Below are 15,481 nucleotides of genomic sequence, written 5' to 3'. Positions count from 1 at the left end.
TAACTGTGCAGCTGTGCACAGTGCACATGCTGCATCCCTCTCTGCATCTGTCACACAACAAGGGCTCAATATGTTCTTCTTTCAATTCACTTTTTAAATCATTAATGTTGCCTATATGAGCCATATTAAAACTGCCATGGGTTAAGACACTGCACTTGTAACTAAGGTCTCCAAAACTGGGTCACGTGAAATCTATAACCTTGACACTGCGAAGGATCTCCTTTTAGACTTCAGGCCAATACATCCACCCCTTAGAAAAGCAAGCGCACCAGGGGCTGGGGGGCGGGGGGCAGAGCCTATATGATCACGGCGCCCTGATAAACGAGCTAACAGCACTAAGGCGGAGGCACGTGGGGCTCCTTTTCCCTCCCCCACACATCCCGTCCCTCAGGACACCACATCATTTGATCTAAGAGTGGAGGGACGTAATGCTTCAAAATGACTAATAAAACTTACTTCCCAATTCCCCAAATCTGTAAGGTTCCTCTGAGGTCTAGAAGTGTGCTCAGAGGAAAAGGAAACAAACTACTCTTAGCCAAGGTTATCCTCACAAACACCACGGTAGTGTTAGGCTCTAGTATTAGGATATTCACAAAACACTGGGAAGAAAACATCTTGTCCGTGGCAAACTTCTGAGAAGCCCAATGGCAACTGAAGGCTGCTGCTGGGTAAAACGCACGCAGTGGGGATGAAACGCTGTCGCCGCTCCTGTCCTGACACGTAAGACTGTTCAAGCGCCGGACCGAGGCCAGAGCCCGGGGCGCGCCTTCCCCTCCTCCGCCCCGCGCGTCCCGGGACCCGGCTCGCCCTGGGCTCCGCGACAGCAGGTGTCCGGTCACAGGTGCAGAGACTCCCTCCGCTCCGGCGGGGCTGGGCCGGGCGGGTCTCCAGGCCCCTGGCGGGCGGCCCCAGCTCCGCCCCGCCGCCCCCCTGAGCGGGAGCCAGGCCCGGGGCCCTCCCGGCCTCCGCGCCCCCGGGGCCGGCCGGGCGCCCCCAAACCCGGCCGCGCGTGCGCCGCGCCCCGCCCGCTGGCACGCGTCCCTCCCGCGGCCCCGCACCTGAGGATGTTGTCCGCGTAGGTGAGCAGCAGCTTGGAGGCCTCCAGGAAGGTCTCCGGGGTGTTCTGACAGAGCTCGGCCACCGCCGGGGACGCGGACCCACAGGAACCGCCCAGCGCCGCCGCCGCCATACTCGAGCGCGCGGCCGTGACCCCCCTCCCCCCGCCCGCACCGCGTGCGCTCTGAGCAGGCGCCTCAGCTCGCCGCGCTCTGCGGCCGGCCGGGGGGCGGGGGCTGGTCTCCAGGGGCGGGGGCCCGGCCGAGAGGGAGGGGGCTGGTCTCCAGGGGCGGGTCTCGGCCGAGAGGGAAGGGGCTGGTCTCCAGGGGCGGGGGCCCGGCCGAGAGGGAGGGGGCTGGTCTCCAGGGGCGGGGCCCGGCCGAGAGGGAAGGGGCTGGTCTCCAGGGGCGGGGCCCGGCCGAGTGGGAAGGGGCTGGGACTAGTCTCCGGGGCGGGGGGCGTGCAAGGCTCGTGTTGGGGGGGCAGGGCTCGTGTGTGGGGGGTGGTCTCCAGGGGACGGGGGGTTTTCCAGGGGGGTGGCGTCTGATATCCTGGGCTGGGGACTCGGCGGGAGGTGAGGGGGACGGCTGGTCTCCAGGGGGCGGGGACTAGTATCCGGGACCGGTGGGGTTCGTCTGGGAGGAGCTGGGGGCTGTTTGGGGCCGTTGGGGGCTTGGGCCGACAGGGACCTGGTTGTCAGGGCCTGGGGGCTTCGACCAGGCTGGGGTGTGGGTCTTGGTCGTCTGGACCGAGGGGCTTTGCCCATGTGTGTCTGGTGGTCTGGACCGCGGGGTGGGGTGGAGGGGCGGGGGTTTCGCGCAGGAGTAGGGGGTGCTGGCTGGTGCATCGCAGGAACCCAGGTTCCTCGGCGCCTCGGGGCCGGCCTCAATAGATCCAGCCAGACGGTGGAGAAACCCCCTATATTCCAACCACCCCTTTGCCCCCAGATGAAACTACTCTACAGCTTCCTCCTCGCAGATGGTCAGGCCTTCCTAAGTCAATGTGGATGAAAGACCCCAGAGGGAAGCAGAAAACCACGTTCAAAACCAAACACATAAACTCTGCTGGGTTTCTCCTATATGGATTTTTTTTGGAATTAGATAAATGATTGAAAATCTCTTGCATAAGTCCCAGCTCAGAGAATATGATGCCTCTGTAAAGAAGTTTTTTTCAAAACTGCAGTTTGCAACATAGTGGGTTGTGGACTCCACTGACCAAAGTAAAACACATATCCAATAATGACAAAGTAGAATGGAATGGAGGAGAAAGGAAAGACAGCAAAATTATGCATCCCATGCAGTAAGTGTACGTATTAATTTGTGACCTTGTTTCGCAGGTAGATCCTGTGATCAGCGTCCTTTATTCCTCTTAAAAGAAGAATCCTAACATCTTTAATCCATCATCTACTTCTCCATGACCTTGAAAGTGTACTTTACCAATGCCTTCTTTCTTTTCCAAACCTCAACAAATGTTTTTCTTGACACTATATATTTTTAAAAGTTGTTTGTCTAAGTAGCTTCTTTGAATAATCTTGATGCTTTATCTTCAGTTCGCTTTTTAAATTTGAAATTTTCTTCCAATGTCTCTGAGCAAGACCCTGAGCAATAACCACCCACTTCAGTTACCATTCACTTGCCAGATATATGTGAGAAGTTTTTAATAAATATGTAGGTTTTTGGACCAGCTTCCAAGAATAGTGTTTAACTGATAGTGTGTTGCTAGCTGCCGTAACTGAAATTTTCAGTGACGTAACATGAGAAATTTCTTTCTTGTTCATACAAGAGGTATCATTTGTCAGTGAGCAGCTTTCCTCCAGATAATGATGCAGGGCCCCAGGCTCCTTTCCCCCATAGAAGTCAACAAACATTTTCTATAAAGGACCAAATATTAAATGTTTAAGGGTTTGTGGCCATAGGGGCTCTGGTTCAACTATTTAACTCTGCCTTTGCAGTTGTTCCATAGGCAATACAGTTTGCCCTTGAACAACGTGGGCACCAACCCTCCAAGCATTCAAATTCTGTGTATAACTTCCTCTGTATCTGAGGTTCCACTGTATCTGTGGTTCTGAATCTGAGGTTGCAACTCACAGTGGGCCATGTAGCACTGTAGCATTTACTGTTGAAAAAAAATCCTCATATAAGTGCACCCATGCAGTTCAAACCCGTGTTGTTCAAGGGTCAACTGTACTTAAAATGAATGTGTATGGGTATGTCCAATGAAACTATTTACAAAAACAAGCAGCCTTCTGGATTTAGCGTGTGGTTTGCTAACTACTGCTATATGGCCACAGAGACTTTTGCATTTAGTTAGTGATTGGGCAGAAAGACCGCATACCTGCTTTTTAACCACATGGGCCCAGAAATGACAAACAGCGTTTTCTCTACTGTATCATTAGTGAAAATGAAGCCCCACCTAGATGAAAAGGGAGGGAGACTGGGAAATGTAGTCCTTAGCTGGACAGGCACCACCCACAACTCTGGGAATTGTGGGATGGGAGGTGGGAGGCCTGGGATGTAACTAGCTGTCTCTATCACAAACAGTATTCCCCTTGAGTTTCTTCTTTCCATCAGCACACTCATTTATTCTTATAATAATTGTATAAGGTTATCATATACTATCTAGTATTTATGACTTTTTTTAAGGCTACAGAACACTTTTTTTTTCAAATAAACCCTTAGGAGGAAACCTAGTATATACAAAACACCAAAGTGGAGGCGCTCTAGAACTGAAGCAGGAATGCTCTTGTGGTGGGGGAGGAATAGAATGTTATCAACTTAGCTTTCCCCTTGAGTAGATAATGGCTTTAAGGTACTTTTGTGAGGGACATGCAACCACAGTGTGAGAACCAATGCCATAAAATTAATGCTGTTAAAATAACGTACAGTCCATAAAATCATAGAAATCCTCATTTCAATGGTAATTCACTAAATTATTGTTTATTTTAATTCACCTGAAATTTAAATCCTTCCCAATTACTTTTTTTAAAAAAATTTATTTCTTTTGGCTGCGTTGGATCTTCATTGCTGCGTGCAGGCTTTCTTTTTAGTTGCAGCAAGAGGGGGCTACTCTTCGTTGCGGTGCACGGGCTTCTCATTGCAGTGGCTTCTCTTGTTCCAGAGCACGGGCTCTAGGTGCACGGGCTTCAGTAGCTGAGGGGCACGGGCTCAGTAGTCGTGGCTCGCGGGCTCTAGAGCGCAGGCTCAGTAGTTGTGGCACACGGGCTTAGTTGCTCCGTGGCATGTGGGATCTTCCCTGACCAGGGCTCAAACCCGTGTGCCCTGCATCAGCAGGTGCATTCTTAAGCACTGCACCACCAGGGAAGCCCCCCAATTACTCTTTACTTTGAGTAACTACTCTCTCTCTTGGATACCACCATCTATGAAGCTATTAAGGGAATTTATTATAACAAGGGACTTGGCCCATTCTTTTCCCTGTCTGCTTCTTCCACTTAAGTCAAGTTGAAAGTATTTTGATTCTTCAGTTTCCTTTAGAAAAGTTAAAGGTTTTAAGCTAGTCAATCTCTTTATACCCACCATTGCTCCAAACACATAAAAGGATGTTCTAGTATTAAATCAGCTTTGAACTTCCTGTTCATTCACTTGATTTTTTTTTTTTTTTTTTGCTTCAAGATAATGAATTTCTTTTTAGGATTCCAGCTTTGTTAAGAACATCATCTTTAGAGTTGACATATGGTGGCACTATTCTTAAAATGAAATAAAGATATAACTCACTGAAATTTCCCCAGGATAGGTTTTGTCATAAAAAAGAAAATGTTGGGACTTCCCTGGTGGCTCAGTGGTTAAGAATCTGCCTGCCAACGCAGGGCACACGGGTTCAAGCCCTGGGCCGGGAAGATCCCACATGCCACGGAGCAACTAAGCCCGTGTGCCACGACAACTGAGCCTGCGCTCTAGAGCCCGCAAGCCACAACTGCTGAGCCCGTGAGCCACAACTACTGAAGCCAGCATGCCTAGAGCCCGTGCTCCGCAACAAGAGAAGCCACCACAATGAGAAGCCTGCACACCTCAAAGAAGAGTAGCCCCTGCTCGCCGCAACTAGAGAAAGCCTGCGGGCAGCAACAAAGACCCAACTCAGCCAAAAATAAATAAATATATTTTTAAAAAAAGAGAAAATGTTGACCTCAGTAAAGGTTATTGGCAAGGAGAAGGGTTAAAGCCTCTCAGGAATTGATGTGGTAGCTCACTACTGTGTGACTGTATTAAGTAATTAAGCAACTATTATTTATTGAGCACATGCTGTATGCAAAGCAGTCTGAGATGGATGACATAAGAAACTTTTAATCTAGTAGGAAGGACAAAATGAATAAGAATACCTTACATACAGATAGCCCTTCAGTTGATGAAACAGAGTTACTGTGAAAAAATCATTTGGTAAGAAATGCACAAAGTGGTATATGCATAAGGGTATGTGTTTATTAATTCATTCTGTAATTCATTCATTCACCAAATAGTTATGAAGCCAATGGCCGTGCGCCACACACTGTGAAGCAGGGGAGGAGATGAGCACAGGCCCCGCCTTCATAAGAGTCATCGAGTTCGAGCACTGGTGAGACCAGCAGTATCAGCATCACCAGGGAACTATCAGGATATTCTCAAGCCCCACCATTAAAGATGAGGCCCAGGGCTTCCCTGGTGGCGCAGTGGTTGAGAGTCCGCCTGCCGATGCAGGAGACACGGGTTCGTGCCCCGGTCCGGGAAGATCCCACATGCCGCGGAGCGGCTGGGCCCGTGAGCCATGGCCGCTGAGGATGCGCGTCCGGAGCCTGTACTCTGCAACGGGAGAGGCCACAGCAGTGAGAGGCCCGCGTACCGCAAAAAAAAAAAAGATGAGGCCCAGCAATGTGTGTGGTAAGCCCTTCAGGTGATTTTGGTGCACGGTAAATTTGGAGAACTATTAGTTTAGAAGAAGGAAAATTCCTCTGTGGTTGCAGTTTCATGGAAGAAGAATTTGAAAAGAACCCTTAAATTGGGAGGTTAATGAGATGAGGAAGGGCAGGACTTTCCAGCTGTGGGAGGAAATGCCCCCAACACACATTTAATTAAGGACAGCATCCTAGCACTCTCTCCTCCGTGCCACTGCCTTAGTTTAGGGCTTCACCAGTCTTTTTTAAATTTTTTTTTAATACTTATTGGAGCATAGTTGCTTTACAATGTTGTGTTAGTTTCTGCTGTTCAGCAAAGTGAATCAGCCATATGTATACATATATCCTCTTTTTTGGATTTCCTTCCCGTTTAGGTCACCACAGAGCATTGAGTCCCCTGTGCTATACAGTAGGTTCTTACTATTATCTATTTTATACATAGTAGTGTACATATGTCAACCCCAAGCCCCCAATTCATCCCCTCCGTAGAGCCTCACCAGTCTTAACTCTCTTCCCCATGTCCACTCCCACATTCCCCAATCCCCCTGCACATGCTGCAACGATGAGCTTTCTAAACCACCCATCTGATCATGTTATTCTTCTGCTGAAACGTTTTCTATGGCTACCCCTTGCCCACATGTAACTGAGCAGGACCCTATGAGGCCTTCCCAGAATAGACCTCCACCCACATCCTACACCTGCCTTTTGTTTGTAGAAAAACTTTAGTTGAAGAATAATCAGAGAAGTGAGAAAATGCAGAAAGAAAGGAAGACAATCAAGTAAGACCAAATAACAATACTTTAGCCATTAAACAGAGTCAAGGACCTTTAGTTCTTCCTCCAGGACTATAAAGAATATTCTGAGCCACATCCTTTGAGCTGTTTTGCAGATACTGAAAACCCCACAAGGTGGAGGATGTTACCTGTCTGCTGCCCACAGGCATGTAGACCTCAGACCGGTTGGAACCAGAAGGCTGATGATGCCGACTCCCCATTACCTCACCACCAACCAATCAGAATGTTCACGAGCTGACCACGCCCTGCTCCTTGAACACCGTAAGACTCCTCTCGACCCCCTCCAGGGCGGGGCGCACAGTCTTGAGGGCACGAGCCCACTGTGGCCCCCTTTGCCTGGCAAAGCAATCAAGCTCTTTCTGCTTCACCCAAAACTCTGTCTCTGGGATTTAAATCTGGCACCAGCGTAGAGGCCTGATTTCAGCAACACACACTCTACCGCCAAATGATGTCACGAGTCAGGCAAGAAACTTGAATGTACTCAGTGGCTTTGTTCAAGACAAAAGAACTAGCAGAGAGTCCGGTGAAGGGAATGAGAGAGTTTACCATTTCCTTCCTAGAGGAATTTAGATTCAATAAAAGAATGTTGCAGTCCATGTTAGACCAGGGCTGCCTGCATATCATTTCTGACCTACAGGATCAAATCCAAAGTCTTCTGCACAACATCCAAGACTTTTTCAGATCAGCCCCTGCTTCACTCTCATGCTTTCACTGTTGCTTTGTCCCACACCTCACATCCAGCATTGGCCACACTGAACTACTACTAGCAGTTTGTGGAAGATATCAGGTATCCAGGCCTTTGTTCTACTCTGTCAGGATGCCCTTTCCCACCAAATTTACTAGACAAACATGTACTCATTTTCAAGATGCAGTTCAAAGGTCAACTTTTTTGAAGGCTTTCCTGACTTTGGAAGGTAGTATTGACCCCGTTGTCTCCTTTGTATTTTTATAATTCTGTCATATTCTTCTATTCCAGCACCTGTTTCAGTGGTTTGCACATATTTGTCTCCATGGCTGTTTCCTTAGACTATGAACTTCCTGAAAGCAAGAACCATACCCTATTCATTTTCATATGCCAGCTTCTAGCACAGCTTAGGAAGAAAATGAATGTTGAACAAAAGAAAGTACAAGCAAAGATACAGAGATGAAAAAAGACAAGCTGAAGTCAACCTAGAGATGATAAGATCACTTTTGCTGGGTGTTGGGCTGCACCCTACAGGCCTGCAAGCCCTGGGCTTACCCAGCTTCAAGACAAAAGAAAGAGCCCAGAGTCAGTGACAGAGACACCAGTGGTTTAGTGGATGGGGGGATCTTACATGTCTGAAGCAAGGTCGTGGAGTGACACCCCACCGTCTGCAGCAGACGGTGGGCAGGACATGGCAGCAGTCTTTGCTCCAGGGGGAGGGGGAGGTTACCAGTTATAGGGGAATTGATGTCAGGTTGGCTCATCGGTTACCAGCAGTGAGGCACGCCTCTCACTTCTTCTTTGATGAACTCTCACATTACAGAGGTTCTGATCTAAAGATTAGTCACCAGCTGGGGCTGGGGGCAAGTCTGTAGGAAGGTCAGTCACGTGAGTAGGGTGTAGGTGAAGCAGGCACTCGTCAGGCAGAGGATGTACAGAGTGCAAGAGAACAGCCATCTTGGGTGGAAATCTATTTTAATAGAGAATGGGAACTATATCTGGAAAGATAGTTTTGAATCATATTACAAAAAATTTAAGTAAACATATGTCTGAACAAGAGGCTATGGCAAGTGGAGCCTTTTTGAAGATTTTGGTACTTTAGCTAAAACACCATGGTATTTTAACAAGGAATATGGTACTAAATCACACAGTATAGCTATTAGAATATCATAAAACCTCTCACCCCTTTCCAGACCAAAGGAAAGATCAGAGGTAGAAATAAAAATGAAAAGACTTTTGGTGGCTTTATTTTCCTACAATTTTTTTTACCATTTTTTGGCCACACTGCACAGCTTGCAGGATCTTAGTTCCCCAACCAGCAGAAGCGGGGCGTCCTAACCACTGGTCCGCCAGAGAATTCCCTCTACAATATTTTAATTGACTTGTCACTTCTTATCCAAGATAATTTTGTGATGTTACAAAAGAAAAAAGAACAGCATGTTAAAACTGTGTTTCATATGAGTTTGGCTTCAAAAAATATTTTAGGACTTTTCGCACTATGATTTTAAAATATTATATAGCCATGAAGAGAGGAGAGAGCAAGTTTGGGTACCTCTCACTCCTTAACTTTTAGTTGTATTTTATAACCACGTTTGTTTTAATTTCTCTTAAAGTAACTCTATCGTCACTGAAAGGAGGTCATCCTAAGAAGTGACTGAATAGGCCTTGGATCAAGGATGACTCAAGGTCATACTAGGGAACTACTTTAGAAAAAGTCTATTTCCAGACACATTTAAATCCAGTACTAACTAGGAAAAGCTAAGCTTCTCCCAAATTCTTCCCTAGAGCTGGGAAAGAAGACAAAGCACTCTACTTGGAAGCCATCAAGAGGCACACTGTCCAGAAAGAAACAAATACGCTGAGAGGTTCAGATGCAGGTTATATGGTCAATCCTTTATCTACAGAAGAAAGAAGGACACAAAACGCACCTGGGTCAGCACGTGAGCAACAGATGGTCATCTAAACAAATACTACCTTGCTGATTTCTTGCTTTTTTATATTTTTATGTTATTTTTCCCTTGATAGATTCACAGTGAGCTCTGAGCAAATAAAAGTTATTGAATTTTTCGAACACTTAGAAATAAATGTCTACATTCTTCTCTATTCTGTTCTTGTCTCCATTCTTAGACACTGGCTGTGATATTTTGAGCACCGCCCAAGAGCTGAAAATAAGTTTCAAAAAGTAAAAGTAACTTTATTATTACAAAAGCATTGTTTGTATACTATAGAGAAGATGATAAATAAAGCTAAGCAAAAATAAGGGGGAAAGGGAATACCCTGACGGTCCAGTGTTTAGGATTCCACGCTTCCACTGCATGGGGCCTGGGTTCCATCCCTCGTCGGGGACCTAAGATCCTGCACCCCACAAGGAGTGGGCAAAAAAATTTAAAAATTAAAAAATAAAATAAGGGAAAAACACCGCAATCATTATACTTGCTTGCAGACCAGACCAGACCCCGCCCCCAAGAAAACCCTTTAAAAAAAAAAAGGAAAAATACAAGTTACTACTTGGATCTTCTAAGAAATTATCAACATCTTTCCACATTAATAAATATTCACTTATAAAATTATTTTAAATGTTTGCACATTACTTAGATGTATCACAAAATAGACAACTGCGGTGAGTCCTACTTTGCTATTATAAACAACTCTGGGCGATACAGAGATCACTGTAACGATACGGTAACTTCTTTAATTCTTCCCTAGCATTCCAGGCGAATATGACGGAGTCCCTCTTCCCACAACAGGCGAATATCTGGGATTATTAGCAAAAGAAAAAAAAAGAGATCCCTTTTTGATACGCAAAAATGCTATCTCCCCTCGTTACGTGCTCGTTCCCAAGTTATGCTGGAGTCGGTGAGGTGGCGCCCGGACCCTCCCCTCACCGTCTGACCTCCACCAAGGTGACGCGGGGGAAGGGCGCCCGGCCCAGAGGGCGCGCACGCCGGGCGTGCGCGTGCGCGCCTATGCGGACGTGTGTGTGCGCGGACGTGCGCGGACGTGCGCGGACGTGTGTGTGCGCGGACGTACGCGGACGTGCTGTGCGCGTGCGCACGCCCGCATCGCGCGTGGGACTGCGGCTGCGCTGGCCGCCGGAGGCCGGGTGCAGGTAGTGGGTGCTCGCTCCTCCTCTCTTTCCGCCCTCCAGCTCCGAGTCGGATCGGCGCTGCGTGGGGAGAGGGGTGTGGAGGACCCGGGTCAGGTGTCTTTTCCTCTCGCCACGCTTTCCTCGGGTTTCTGGGTTGGTGCGGGGAGTTGGCCACACCCCCTTCCCTTCCCCCCCACCCCACCCTTGACCTTCGCGGTCCCCGAAACCCTGATCAAAAAAGTTCTCTCACCACCACCCCAAATAATAGGCCCTGAAGTGTGTTTTGTGCCTTTTGTAATAAGGCCTCGGTAATCCTGAAAAAGGATGCTTTTCGCAGCCTATATCCGGCCAGGAGTGCGTGTATATTTTTCATTGTGAAGTTCTGTTGTGAATCGAATGAGTCGTCTTTTCAGCTCTTGATCTTGGAATGTCCGAGGGTACTGAGAGTCTAAAAAGGGTTGAGTCCAGATAGGTGGTTTGATAAGTAAAAGTGATGTAACATTATTTTCCCTGCGCTCCTTAACAGCTCATACCAAGCACCCGAGAAAAACCACCTTGGATGTTGTTTCTTAGGCCTTTAAGGTATTTCAACAACAGTCAGTACCTGCTGGGCGTGTCGTGGTCTGCTACGGAACGTCTCTGACCCTCCGAGTCTCAACCATGCTGTCAAACGGCTTGCAAAGTTTCCTAAAAGTTACAAGCCCTCATCTAATACACACAGGGTTGTGCCAGCGATTGATAAGTGAAAGGAGGTTTTTCGGAACTGTGCCAACACCCAGATTGCGTAGGCGGGTTGTCGTTACAGGCATTGGCTTAGTGACTCCTCTGGGTGTTGGCACTCAGCTGGTGTGGGATCGTCTTATCCAGGGAGAGAGTGGAATCGTTTCACTGGTCGGTGAAGAGTATAAGAGTGTCCCTTGCAGTGTTGCAGCTTATGTGCCAAGAGGTTGTGACGAAGGTCAATTCAACGCACAAAACTTTGTGCCCAAATCAGATATCAAGTCCATGTCTTCTCCCACCGTTATGGCCATTGGGGCTGCTGAGTTAGCCTTGAAAGATTCCGGCTGGCATCCTCAGTCAGAAGCTGACCAAGTGGCTACTGGTGTTGCAATTGGCATGGGAATGGTTCCCCTTGAAGAGATTTCTGAAACCGCGTTGATGTTTCAGACGAAAGGTTACAGTAAAGTCAGCCCATTCTTTGTCCCTAAGATTCTGATCAGTATGGCCGCAGGCCAGGTCAGCATTCGCTATAAACTCAAGGGCCCCAATCATGCAGTGTCCACGGCCTGTACCACGGGAGCTCATGCTGTGGGAGACTCTCTGAGGTTCATAGCCCACGGCGATGCTGATGTGATGGTGACTGGAGGTGCCGACGCTTGCATCAGCCCTTTGTCGCTGGCTGCGTTTTCCAGAGCCCGGGCTTTGAGCACAAACTCTGATCCGAAGTCGGCATGTCGGCCATTCCATCCCAAGAGAGATGGTTTTGTGATGGGAGAAGGTGCAGCTGTGCTGGTGCTAGAAGAACACGAGCATGCTGTTCAAAGAGGGGCTCGGATCTATGCAGAGATTTTGGGCTACGGACTCTCAGGTGATGCCAGTCACATAACCGCCCCTGATCCTGGAGGAGAAGGTGCCTTAAGGTAAAGACTGGTTGTTTGTTCACATTTCTTCAGGTAAGACTCTTTATTGGAGTCTCAGCTAAGGGGAAACTGTAGTATCTGGCCTTGGTGTACTGTATCTCTGTTGTGTTCCCATTTTAGACTAACTAGTGTTTTTGAATTCTTTGCTTTACCACGTTTGAAATATTTGAAAACATGTGAATATCCTTACAAAATCTGGAGTTTTAGCGAAGGCCAGTAACGTTGTGAAGAAGGCCGTGTGTGACTTTGCCACATTTTCATCCCTTCAGTTGTGCTTAACAGCCGTCAGGGTCAGCAGGCTCCCTTCTGCAGCCCTCCATCAGACCTGCACAGTACAGTTAGCGCTTTGTCCTACGTGTACCTGGTCTCTGCTCCATTTCAGCAGGGTTCTGCTGCGACTTCTCATCACCCAGGGATCTTATTAAAATGCGGATTCTGACTCCGTAGGTCTAGGGTGGTGCTCGAGATGCTGCGTTTCTAACCAGCTCCTAGGTGGTGCTGATGCTGCTGGTCTGAGGACCGCACTTGGAAAAGCAAGGTGCTTTTATTGTGAAAGAGGTAGTGAGTTAAGTTAAAAAACCCACAAAACAAAAGACCCCTCTGACACTAACATTATGTGTCAGTATGTTTGTTCATAGGTTAGCCTGCTTAGATCATATTATGTTTTAACCAGTTAAATTAGCCGGGGGTTGGCAAGCCTTTTCTGTAAAGGAACAAATAATATTTTTGGCTTTGTGGGCCAAAAATATTATCCCAGCTACGAGGGTCTCTATCACAGCTACTCAGACTCTGCTTTGTAACTGAGAGTAGCCATGGACAGTACGAAAATGAATGGGTGTGTTCCGATGAAAGTACAGTTGACCCTTGAACAACACGGGTTTGAACTACGCGGTTCCACTTACACGCGGGTCTTTTTCGCTAAGTACATACTACAGTGCTACAGGATCCGCGGTCGGTTGAATCTGCGGATGTGGAATTGGGGGAATGGATGGCCAACGGTAAAGTTATAGGGGCATTTTCCACTGTGTGACGGGTCAGCACCCCTAACCCCCAGTTTGTTCAGGGGCCAACTGTGTTTGCAAAAGCAGCATCTGGCCAGGGTCATAGTTCACCGACCCCTGAATTATATTTCTGAGTTTTAGTGAGTAGTTGCTAGTGCTGGAAATGTCAAGCCTAGTAGTCAGCTAGATGAGGAAATAGTTATGTTTAGGTGAAACCTTCCAGCACGCTTCAGATGATACTCTGAGCTGCCTCTTAAGGAAATGTATGCAGCCCAGAGATCAACAACTAAAAAAAAGGGTGTTAACATCCATGAGATTTTCAGAGGTTTTCCCAGAGAAGTGTTTTATTTTTGGATTTGTTTCTCTTGGGGTTTGGCTTTGTATATCTTCATTTATTTAGAATTCTCATATCCTGAATAGACAATTTTTGAAAGGGTGTTTGAGCCTTAAAGTAATAGGACAGACATTTTTTAGATTATTGGGACATATTCCAAGTTTTACATTTACCTGTGAAAGAAAACATTAAAGCATAGTTATAAATTTTTTTCTCCACGTTTTAACTCTACAACACACCCCACTGAAAAGCAATTCCTAGAAGAGAAATTATTCTAGGCCTGAGTCTATGTGGCTTTTTCCTCAAGGAAGAAAGGACGATTCAAATAAAATGGAAATACATTTTATTAGAGATTGTAAAATCCATAGGTTTGTATGTTTATGTCATGGTGATGAATCAGTCCAGGGTACTGGGGGTGCCTTGTTATTCCCATGCAGACAGCATTCCAACTCACACAGTAATCCAAGATGCTGTTCTGTCATTAGAGCATAAAGGGTTCTTTTCATCCAGTGTACTTGGATATTTCTTTTTCGTAAGCCATACAGACAATGAATACCTTGCTAAAATTAGATGTCGTTCCGATAAGTTCAGTTGCTTTTCTCATTTTATTAGATGTATGGCTGCTGCTCTAAAAGATGCAGGTGTACAGCCTGAAGAGATATCCTATATCAACGCACATGCTACTTCCACACCGTTGGGAGATGCTGCTGAAAACAAAGCCATCAAACATCTTTTCAAAGAGCATGCCCACGCCCTTGCGGTTTCCTCCACCAAGGCAGCCACAGGACACCTGCTGGGGGCTGCCGGGGCCGCTGAGGCAGCTTTTACCTCCCTGGCTTGTTATCATCGAAAACTGCCACCTACTTTAAACCTGGACTGTACAGAACCAGAATTTGATCTCAATTATGTTCCACTCAAGGCACAGGAATGGAAAACTGAGAAGAGATGTATTGGACTCACCAATTCCTTTGGTTTTGGTGGTACAAATGCAACACTTTGTATTGCTGGCATGTAGGACAAATCATCTGTCATTAAATATTGATTTTTTTACCTGTTATAAACTGCATTAAGTTGAGAAATAATATGTTTATGTAAATGCATGTTTTTATATATCAGTATCCAGATACGCGTTATCTTTGTCAGGGTTTCTCAGCCTTGGCACTGCTGACGTTTTGTGCAAGGTAATTCTTTGTTGGGGAGAGGGGAGCTGTCGTATACATCGTGGAATGCTTTACAGCATCCTAGTCTCTACCTGCTAGATTCTGGTAGCACCTCCTTCCCCAGTGGTGACAACTAAAAATGTCTCTAGACATTTCCCCCTGTTTCTTGGGGAGGGGGCACAAAAGTGAGAAGGTAACAGCCTTCCCCATGTGTTAATGGGCTGCTCGTATTGCCTTTGCTGCAGCACTTTATCCCCTATATACGTAAGTCTCCAGTCATGTTCATTCAGTGGTAATCAGTCTTAATTCTCTTGGGCGTATGGTTTGTTCAGTTGAAATTTATTGGGTACCAGCTGTGGACCTGGTTTTGTACTGGCCACCAGCAATAAAGTGATATGTCAGGACAGGCTTCCTAAGGGTGAAAAGGTCTCAGTCAGGTTACAGGGGAAGGAAGGAAGAGTATTCCAGCCAGGAGGCATAGTGTGGAACGGCTAGGAAATTTAGAGAAAACCTCAGGACCAAATGTAAATATTTCAATACTTATAGCCTGAGATGGGAGTAGGAGATAAAGCCAGAAGACCTGGTGGAAATCAGGTCACAAAGAACCTTCTAAGTTCTGTTAAGGCAGTGAGAGTAATGGAAGCCATCTAAGGTTTGGTGTGTTAACGATGGTTTTGTAACGTGTCAAGTTGGCTAGGCTGAGCCGCATTTCCCAGAATTGGCTCTACCGTATGTTTTTTGGTTAGGGCTGGCCACGAGAGAGTCTTGTAGGAGATATGCAGGGTGATGTGAAGCAGCAACCATTTTGTAGCTCACGTGTGTTGTGGCTTTGCTGACTTCT

General features: G+C 46.9%; 2 protein-coding genes and 1 long non-coding RNA gene across 9 annotated transcripts in view; 2 read left to right on the top strand and 1 right to left on the bottom strand.

Moving 5' to 3' along the window:
* NGLY1 (N-glycanase 1) overlaps positions 1-1,225 on the bottom strand; it is a 63,111-nt gene extending 61,886 nt beyond the window's left edge. For both annotated transcript variants that reach the window (XM_060149502.1, XM_060149504.1), the window contains exon 1: positions 1,059-1,225. In XM_060149502.1, the coding sequence (XP_060005485.1) occupies positions 1,059-1,189 (131 nt within the window). In that variant the 5' untranslated portion in view covers positions 1,190-1,225. The remainder of the gene's footprint in view (positions 1-1,058) is intronic.
* Positions 1,025-9,500, top strand: LOC132520818 (uncharacterized). 4 transcript variants are annotated; one of them, XR_009540616.1, is made up of 5 exons: positions 1,025-1,079; positions 2,004-2,355; positions 6,313-6,347; positions 6,878-6,993; positions 7,709-9,500. It is a non-coding gene; the product is annotated as an uncharacterized LOC132520818 (long non-coding RNA). The 4 variants fall into 4 exon arrangements; XR_009540614.1 differs by having other exon boundaries at positions 6,828-6,993; positions 9,203-9,500; XR_009540615.1 differs by having other exon boundaries at positions 6,828-6,993.
* A 1,003-nt stretch (positions 9,501-10,503) lies between these two features.
* OXSM (3-oxoacyl-ACP synthase, mitochondrial) lies at positions 10,504-14,567 on the top strand. 3 transcript variants are annotated; one of them, XM_060149106.1, is made up of 3 exons: positions 10,504-10,526; positions 11,032-12,145; positions 14,093-14,567. In XM_060149106.1, the coding sequence occupies exons 2-3, from the start codon at positions 11,166-11,168 to the stop codon at positions 14,493-14,495; spliced, it is 1,383 nt and encodes a 460-aa protein (XP_060005089.1). In that variant the 5' UTR covers positions 10,504-10,526; positions 11,032-11,165; the 3' UTR covers positions 14,496-14,567. The 3 variants fall into 3 exon arrangements, with proteins under 3 accessions (XP_060005089.1, XP_060005088.1, XP_060005087.1); XM_060149105.1 differs by having other exon boundaries at positions 10,516-10,614; XM_060149104.1 differs by lacking the exon at positions 10,504-10,526 and having other exon boundaries at positions 10,626-12,145.
* Positions 14,568-15,481: the final 914 nt, after the last annotated feature.

Source organism: Lagenorhynchus albirostris, chromosome 5 (assembly GCF_949774975.1).
Source record: "Lagenorhynchus albirostris chromosome 5, mLagAlb1.1, whole genome shotgun sequence".
Lineage (NCBI taxonomy): Eukaryota > Metazoa > Chordata > Mammalia > Artiodactyla > Delphinidae > Lagenorhynchus > Lagenorhynchus albirostris.
Note: the sequence above shows the minus strand (reverse complement) of the source record. Positions and strands in the feature narration are given on the sequence as shown.